This window comes from Monodon monoceros, unplaced genomic scaffold (assembly GCF_005190385.1).
Source record: "Monodon monoceros isolate NGI ecotype Baffin Bay Population unplaced genomic scaffold, NGI_Narwhal_1 Super_Scaffold_15, whole genome shotgun sequence".
Taxonomy (NCBI): Eukaryota; Metazoa; Chordata; class Mammalia; order Artiodactyla; family Monodontidae; genus Monodon; species Monodon monoceros.
Genome location: NW_021703771.1, coordinates 323,406 through 332,894, shown reverse-complemented (window position 1 = coordinate 332,894; position 9,489 = coordinate 323,406). Strand labels below are relative to the sequence as shown.

At 41.9% G+C, this 9,489-nt stretch overlaps 1 protein-coding gene across 3 annotated transcripts; it reads right to left on the bottom strand.

Annotated features, from left to right (window-relative positions):
* Positions 1 to 281: 281 nt before the first annotated feature.
* PTP4A1 (protein tyrosine phosphatase 4A1) lies at positions 282 to 9,006 on the bottom strand. Of its 3 annotated transcripts, none has more exons than XM_029224275.1 (6): positions 8,863 to 9,006; positions 5,077 to 5,627; positions 3,862 to 3,954; positions 3,391 to 3,521; positions 2,400 to 2,474; positions 282 to 1,666 (listed from the first exon to the last, which is right to left on the bottom strand). In XM_029224275.1, exons 2-6 carry the CDS (start codon positions 5,179 to 5,181, stop codon positions 1,549 to 1,551), a joined length of 522 nt encoding a protein of 173 aa, XP_029080108.1. In that variant the 5' UTR covers positions 5,182 to 5,627; positions 8,863 to 9,006; the 3' UTR covers positions 282 to 1,548. The 3 variants fall into 3 exon arrangements, with proteins under 3 accessions (XP_029080108.1, XP_029080110.1, XP_029080109.1); XM_029224277.1 differs by having other exon boundaries at positions 5,077 to 5,624; positions 8,863 to 8,997; XM_029224276.1 differs by lacking the exon at positions 8,863 to 9,006 and having other exon boundaries at positions 5,077 to 8,270.
* Positions 9,007 to 9,489: the final 483 nt, after the last annotated feature.

The following is a 9,489-nucleotide window of genomic DNA, read 5'->3' as shown; positions in this document are numbered from 1 at the left end:
GGCCTTCCTCCACGACAGTTTCTCCTCAGTACATAAGAGTACATTGGTTCATGATTATCTAAACCTTAAAAGAAGTTTATAGTGGAAAGCACTTTTAATATTAAATAGCTCCCTGCCTAATTATAAGGAGCTTATCACAACGCCAACTTCATTTAATCCTTCATTTGTTAAAAAAAAAATCCACGCTTCAAAGGGCAGTAAGTGAAGTGCAATTCTTTCATATCGTTTTCTACAAAATAAGTTAACTTTAAGCAAAACAACTTCAATGACGATAAATGCATTTCATCATTTATTTAACGTTTAAGCTCTCGCACTAGATTTTTACAAGCTGGTGAACACTGACAAATTATTTCTCCCACAGAACTATAGCCACATGTTCCCGGACAGTATAAATATATGGTTGAGCTGACATTAATACACATCACCATTTTATCAATCACATAATAAAACAAATTGTCAAGTATCCAAATATTAAGTTACACAGCTCAAAAGGCATATAAAATATTAAATGTCTGCTCAATTCATTAGCAGAAACCCACTTTTTTTTTTTTTTTTGCAAGAAAGGTTGGGAATCACACTTCAAACAAAAATAAGTTGGTTAACAACTTCAGATAAGTTTGAAAAAAAATTACAAGAATTTCAGAAATTTTATGATTAAGAATTGTTTTAGCTACCATAACAAAGTTATTTCTACCTTTTAAAAAAATATTTACTAAATTAAAGCGCATATTCTACATGTTCTGCACAAGACAAAGGCAACATTTTACTAAAAATACTTAATAGCCCCCCCCATTCCTTTTTTCAGGCCCTCCCTGTAAGTTGCACCCCAAAGTGCAAACATTAAAATTAACTGTAAGGCTTTTTTGTCTGGAGACATTAAAGACATGTGCTTCTGTACAATGTAGATTTTCAAAACGGAGGTCTTCCATGACAGCACAAAATGAGATTTATAGAAAGACATTAAATAATCACTGGTAAGACTTGATTAAAAAAAAAACAAACGAGCAAATCTGATGTATACTGGTATGAATGTGGAAGATGTAAACATATTGTGATCAAATAACCTTATAGGCCCTACTTTCTATGTTTGAAATGATGGAAAGAATAAAACACATAAGGTCCAGAGTTTTCATAGTTCCTGGGATTTTAGTTCGATACGATACTAAAAACAACAAGAATTGTGCTGGGTATTTTGGCACCTAGTCTTTCTAAATTTCTTATATACTGATAAGAATCTGGCATGGAAACAGATTTAAAGACATGAACGACTCCATACTGCATGATTTCAGGAAAAGTCAATTGGTACAAACGATAAGCACATTTTAAATGCTGAACAGCAAGAATCCTTTGCTAAGTGTCCAAGTAGGTTGATCATAACCCAAACAGAGGGTGCAATTCTGCCAGGCTTGTGGCCTGGTAAAACTGCGTTTCAACACTCCTATAGAAGTTTCATCAGACTTCACCAAGCCAACACGCTGGCTAACATGTACGACAAATCCCGTCCTGTCTAGGTTCCACTTCCAAGCAATGGCATCAGGCACCCCAGTTTTATTGAATGCAACAGTTGTTTCTATGACCATTAGAGTCTTTGAAGCGCAGCCGCATTTTAGGACGATACTTCTCCAAATACAAAAGTTGCTTGCTGTTAAAAGCTCCACGCCGCTTTCTAGAAGGAAGAAAACAAAAGACAAATTAAAGCAAAGTCCCTCTATAATTAACATTTACTGTTCTATAGGAGGCAATCATCACCTTTCTTGTAGCAATTTATTTTTTGATTATTACATTGTGACTTAATGTAGAAATATGGATCAGCATCCATGTGTAAATGGGAAAAGGGCCATAAAAAGTTAATTTTCTAAATCTTTTTGAGAGGTAGTTATAAAGTAGTCCAAAGTTACAAATTCATTCATATAAAGTCCAAGAAAAGGCAAAACCAACTTATTGTAATATGAGTCAAAAAGAGATTGCCCCTGGTGGTTGGGAAGATGACTACAAACAGCCTGAGGGCACTTTCTGAAATGATCAAAATATTCTGTATATTGCACTGAGTGGTTATTTTATTTGGCTGTTACCATCCATTCATCTACCTTTGATATCTGCATTTTAACTAACTATACCTCAATAAAAGGGCAGATACACAAGCAACATATTCAGTCAAGAATTTAAAGTAAAACAATAATTTACAGAATTATTACTGGATTAGAATCTTTGTAATATGAGTATCTACATGGAATGCAAACAAGTAAGATACTCCCTGGTGGTAATACTATCTTAAAAGTGAACAAAATGGTCAGATAGGCTCTTGAAAATAAATTGCTTTCCTAGTAATATACTTAAATTCGCTAACATTCAACGAGGAAATAAAAAGTGCAAACGGAAAGAACGTATTAAATACATACTGTCTTATGAACTGTACTGCATCTTCGTATTTCATTCCACCTTCAATTAATGCTAGGGCGACAAGCACTGGAGCTCTGGTAAGGTAAGAATTATAGTAAATTATTTTTCAAAGTCAAATCCTGGAAAATTCAATACTCCGAACATTCCCCAATCCGAAAGCACTATTATTTACCGCACTTCCTATGTTAATACCTATGGAAAATGTTGGACTTCATGTTAAAAATTAAATTAATAAAGTACCATTATTTTCATATCAAACCCAGGTTTTTAATCTATAACCAAAAAGACAACTATGTCCTTAACTAATACAAATAAGCCTAGAAATTAAGACCTGTATCACTAGAGAGCAGTCCTGAAAAAATTTAAGGGAGAGGGTAAATCGTGACACGTGTGGACAATATTTTCTAAATTCCAAGCAGTGAAAAATACTTTCCACCTAAAGATCTTCTGGAAAAAACTGCTTTCTTTGTTTTATTATCAATGAGACTGTGACATGTTTCACGCCAGCCTCCCCAGGGCCATGGTCTGAGCAGTGGGGGACGAGGGTGGTGGTAGCAATTTACAACTACGGACACGTATATTTTGGCACTGCTGTGTAATGACTTCCTACTGAAACAGGATTCTCCAGGATCAAGAACCCTGCCACAAACTCACCATATGCAGTGCAAAAACACCTTAGAGACAATTCATGATCCTTTTTCCAATGAGCTTGGACAGTGATTCCCAATACTATGGATACAACCTAGAACACACAATTAAGTAATTCCGCCCACATGGGCAAGTATAAATTTCAGCGACAGCATCTGTCAGTTCCAAATGTACTGGAACACATTACTGCTACACTCATCTACTTTTAAATTTAACTCAGTAAGTAACCTGACAAAGCAAATTGATTCACAAACTGACAACCGCGTCTTTATGGGAGTCAAAATCAAGCTTTAACTAGAATGAAGACCAGTATCATTAAATGGGTTTAAGAAATTCTCTTACCTCCCAAGGCCTGCAACACAATGAACAGCAATACAACAACCAGGGTCTTCACGAAACTTAATTTTCACAAGACTTAACCAATCATCAACAATCTGGTTAGATGGTGGTGCGCCATCATCAAAAGGCCAATCCTAAGTCAAAAGAATACACGTTTTAGACTTTTAATGTAATTGGTATAATAATTCTAAAATTCTAACACCCAAATGTTGCCAGAAGCATTTTCTTTTAACGTTTAAACAAGTGTTTTATGAAACCCCACTGTCAATGAAATGCAAATACATGCTGAGTCTTTATGAAGATCTTTTATTGCTTCAAGCCTCTGCTCAGCTTTCACCTTTATTTAGACCTTAAGACAGTGTATACTTTTGCAACAACTTAAACAATTAAGCTTTCTGAAGCCAGTGGTTTATCTGAATGAATAAACTTTGGCAGCACAGCACTGTGAACACATGGGAACCATTAAACACTTACGAGAACATGGATGCCTTCTTTCTCCACAAGACTAGTGTCGTAAGTTGCTTCACATACTCTTACTACTGTGGTAACTCCGTACTTCTTAAGTTCCTGGATAAAACATATATAAAAAAGCACATGAAGTCTTCATAACCATGTCACTCTTGCTCACCATTTGCCATTTTGATCACCTCTCTAACAGGTTAACAGAAAATCATGTATGTTTAACACGGTCTTGTCAAGTCTTATTGTCACAAGCCTTGTTTTAGGTGACAATACTAAAATAGCATTAAAAGGAAAGGGAATTGTTAAACATCATATATTTTTAATAAATTTTATATTACAAAAAAATCCCATGGCCCTTCACATACTGAAGTCGTTTATAGTCACGGTAACCTTGGCTAGACGAAGCACTAACAAAAGAGCAACTCAGGAACAAAGGACCAAAGGAATCACTCATGACTATAAACAATCTGACTTGACTTATATTAACTCTTTAAACTTTTGCTCATTTGCAGTGCAGTGTATAGTTTGGAGCCTTAAAAGTATGTTCAGAGAGTAAAATCTCAAAAATGCGGTGTAAAAACCCCACACCATTTAAGACTAGAGGCTTTAAGACTCATAGTGCATTATTACTAATTATAATTCTTTTGGCATTTAAAAAATATACAGACGACAATCAAAGATAAAAATATTTCTATGATCTGGAAGGCCTATTTGTTGTTTCTGATTATCTATAGATATTTATAAAATAAAATGTGTATGCATCCAAATAAATTATTCAGCATTACAATCCTTCCAGAAATAGAATTAGTAGATCAGTAGCTGATAATTACATTCTAAGCATCAAAAGGGGGCCAAGACATAAACTAATCCTGGTTTATAGTATCCGTCATTATGCTAATAAGCAAATATGTGAAAAACCCACAAGCGGAGCCTCCCGCCAACCAATTTCTAGTAAGATAAGAGCCATACTGTTATACTGTCCACATATACACTTAAATTAAGCAAACTGTGAGGCATGAAGAACTAGATATTAACTTATAAATCTAAACTAACTCAAGTACATGTTCTCCTCAAAATGTATAAAATAATTCACCTCTAACGTAAAGACACTAGTACTTCTGAGAGTTGGAACTGTAGTCATAACACCTCACATTTTATTTTGTTACATAAAAGGCTCCACTATTAAACTACAATCAGTTCAAGACATTAAAAAGCATCAAAACTTACCTCTATAAATTTGTTTAGGGTCGCATTAGTTGGATTGTGTGTAATAAGAAATCTCATGTTCTTGTAAGTGATTTCCACAGGAGCTGGGCGGTTCATTCGAGCCATGTTAATTTAGTTAAAAAACACTCAATAGGGTTATGAAACAATTTAAAAGACTGAACACAGAAATGATGCAAAGAAACTGAGTCTACTTCAATATACTCCACTTGAAATTCTCAGTGCTTTTGAGTATGAAGTTGGGAGTAATGGGAAATGAAATGAACCTCCTGACAAGAAGCAGCAATTCTTCAATCCAGTAATACTGAGGCAAGAGAAAGGAAGTGCACTGAGGTTTACCCCATCCAGGTCAGAACTCTTGTAAAAAATGCTCTGTGGATTTCAATTCAACACTTCCGTGTCCAGGTTCACCACTCTTATGGGGGCTTCTTGGTGGAGTAGTAATGAATTTCTACAGTTCACTTGTCTGCATAGAGGTCGTGCTGTGCCTGGCAGTAATCTCCACTGCCCTTCAGAAACTCCATAAATGTGTGACCAAGAACACCACAGAACTGCTGTTTAAAAGAAAGAGAGAAAAAAAGTTGTTTTCAATTCAAAAGGAACATGTTATGCTTTGACAGTATTTAAGGGCACAACGATCTTTCCAAATCTGGGCCCAAGCCACCTTTTAAACTTTTACTTGAACCACAAAATACAAAGGTGATTACAGATTAGATCAATAAGCAAGGATTACTTTAAGTAAATACCCCTCACATCGTTACATTTGATGAATATCCCTTACATACATTCTTCTACTAATTACTCCTTTTAAAACCCGGCTACTTGTTTTACATTCTTCTAAATTATCACGTACAACTTTCTACATTGATTTTTCCAACTACCAAAATATTTTTATGTATTACAAAATTCAATATATTAGTCAATATATTCTTAAAAGAAAAAAACAAAACTGGTTTTCAAAATGCTCCCATATATACTATTTCATTTGATTCTTAACAACCTATTAACTTATCATTCCGCTTTAACAGATATTTCTCATCTGAGTCTCTGGAAATTAATCAACTTGAAATCAAGTTTTCAACTTACGTGAAACATAAGCGCGCATGCACGCGCACACACACACACGTACACAGAACTTCCATTTATAACTATAAAAAAGACGTTCATAATTGTAATAGTCTTTTGTATTTTAAAACCGAAGTTTCAGTTATCCTGTCATAAACTGAAATCTAATTGAAAGAAAAAGTAGTGGTGGTGGGATGGTGTAAATTACCTTACATTTCTTTCACAGGTCTCAAAAGCAAGGTAACGGCTACCACCAATTATACTTTCCCCAAGTTCCCCTTAAAGATCTAAATTAATTTTATGTTAGTATCAAATATTACAAGAATATTCACAGGATATTTTCATAATATATACACGGAAAACACTGATGTTGACGTTAGTCTTCTTCCAAGTAGTTTACAAGGAGCTTGTGTGGTTGGGAGTAAACAGAGGACTAAAAAAAAAAAAAATTAATAGCAGGTCAACAAGAGCACTGAGAGCCAGCCACTGCCCCAAACTCTTCACAGGTATTCTCATGGATAATTTACCAAATAAAATCTTTTGAAATCAAAAGATTCCCTTAGTTTACTATGCTTAAGTTTAAATTTAAGCATTAAAAAAGGCTTAAAACTACATTCAAACTATCTCATCTCATTTTCACTGAGTCCCACGCTAGTTATAGTTTCTAAAAGAATGCTGCTAAGTTTTGAACAATAATTCATATGAAGATCTAGCCAATCACAGAAAACATTAAGTCAAAAACCCAGTTCATTTATCTGTGAAAATAAAGGAACTAGCCTCAGGAATCATGTCTTAATAGGTGTCCCATAAGGAAGGTAACTTTCATTAATCCAAATTTGTTCAAACCCACCCTCAGATGTTACTTCATCAACTTGCAAGCTGGGCTAAGAAAATCAGTGATTAAATTGCTACTGAGGACTTTGTTCTGTTAACAGTGTGACAGCAGTAACTGGAAATAATTTCAATTATACTTTCCCTTCAAATCCTACACACTACTTCCTTAGAATAAAAAGTGTATTCTGGCACCTTTCCAATGACAATGATGAATTAAAGTGATCTGCAAAGCTGTTAAGGTCAAGGGCTCTTATCTCAGTATTTTGATTTCCGGTACTACCTTTTTTCAACTGAAAGCCGATTTCTGAAGAGACAGTATTGCACACCACCGATTTCCATACTGAACAGCTGAAACTCCTGTTATAGCTGAGTTTGGCCATATCCACCCCTTTCAAGCAAGAGGTTTCATGAGAAAGCACAGAAAGCAATACAGGAATAAGTCCTTTGGTGACCTGGTTATTTTTACTGAGTGGAAGCACCCAGTGGCTGGGGTGGACGGGGACGGGACGACGATGGACAGACGGACGATGGATTTCCACAAGCGCAGAAATGACCACTAATACCTAACATCTTTCTCTTCTGCCCGAGACACTCCCCTATTCCCCATTTCTCTGCCCCAGGAAAAACCATCCATGATAGGAAGTCTGGAAATATCAAGGAACTGTTCCCCTCCCACTGCATATAACCGCAATAATACACACGGGGGCATGGGGGACCAATTTCAGTGCAGAAGCCTAAACCGATCTGTCCTACTGCAGAGTCCGAGCAACAAATCTCTGTTGTGTCCAACGATTCGTTGGCGAGTCTGTTCCACATCTACTTGTGTTTTAGATAACGCACCCGGAATAAAGCATGTGTAAAAAAAATACTGCTCACTCCTGGGAATGATCTGGTTTTCTGGTCTCCAATTTTTTTTCTGCCATCAAACAAAACTCATACGAAAAGAGTAACAAGATGGGGCTTCCCTGGCTGTCCAGGGCTTAGAACTCCTCGCTCTCAGTGCCCAAGGCCCGGGTTCGATGCCTGCTCGGGGAACTAAGATCCCACAAAAGCGGCTCGGTGCGGCCAAAAAAAAGAGAGAAGAAGAGAGAGAGAGAGTACCAGGAAGCATTGGCTCACAATCTGGATCCCAAGCAAGCCCACGGTGCCAGCTACAGCGCAACAACCTCACACACTGGGAACGGTAGCGGGTTCCACGGGCACAAGCTCAGCCTCACAGCCGTGGGTGTGGCTCGCCACAAGCCAACAGAAGGCAAGCACACGGCTCGCCAGGGGACACTCAGGCACAGCCCAAGAGCCCGCGATCGCAAGACGCCGCCGGCCCAGCCCGCCCCGGCGCAGGACAAGCCTGGACTCGCTCCCGCGGCCCGGGGCGGGGCGCGCCCCCCGCGGCGGCCGGCTTACCTGGCGAGGCCGCGCCGGCCCGGGTCACGGGTTCGCGCCGCGCCTTCAGTGGGGCGGCGAGGCCATTTTGTCCGAGCGCCGGTCCCGGCCGCGGAGCGCACGGTAGCCCACAGGCCCAGTCCCGCCGGCCCCGCGCCGCAGAGCCCTGCCCAGCCCGCGCGCAGCCGCCTCTCCCGCCCGCCCGCCCGCCGGGGCTGGGGGCGCGCCCGCCGCAGTGACGCGCAGCCCGCGCCCCACCCGGGCCACGTCCCCGATCCCAGGGCCCCGCGGCAAACAAAGGGGCCTCGGGGCGCCGGCCGGGCCCGCAAGACGCGCAGGCGAAGAAGCGGCCACAAAGCGGCTTCTGGGCCGCCGCGCCGCCGGGCGCCCCGCCCAGCGCCCCGGGCTCGGTCCCCGGCACCCGCCCGCCGCCAGGACCGCCGGGACTCGGACCGGGACGCGGGCGGGCGCCGGGCTCCGAACAAAGGCGGCGGCGCGGGTACTCACAGGAATATGTCTACTCATTGAAGATTGTGGCCTAATCATACAGCCGGTCCCGAAGCGGCGGCGGCAGGGCAGGGGCGGCGGCGGTCGTCGCGGGGCGGAGGCGGCGGAGGCGGCTTCGCGGGCTGCTGCGACGGCGGCGGCGGCGGCGGCGGCGGCGGCGGCGGCGGCGGGGCAACCGGACTCGGTCTGCAGCGAGCGGCTCCGAGAAGGGCGCGCAGCCTCACCGGCCCGCAGTCCAGGGGGCCAATACGCGCGCCGAGGCGCCCTTGCGTCACAAGCCCTCCCATTTATAGCGCGCCTGACGTGCGTCCCCCCCCGGCCACCAATCGCAGCCGGGCCCTAGGTCGCGCGCCGACGAGCGGGGGCGGAGGCCCGCCCCGCGGACGTCACGGAGCGGCGGCGGCTGCCGGTGTGAACCGGTTGATGAATGGCGCCGCGCTGCAGTCGGAGCGCCACCCGGCGGGGACGGGAAGTGGCGGAGGGGGGACAGGGATGGGAGAGGGAAGGGCCGGGAGAGGGAGGAGGTGCCGCCCTTCCTCCTTAAAACCCCGACGAGTGCGTGCGCTCTCGTCACCAGGCGAGGCCTGCCGTTGGCCTCGACTGAAAACGCAGTCCCCTCGGGGCCGG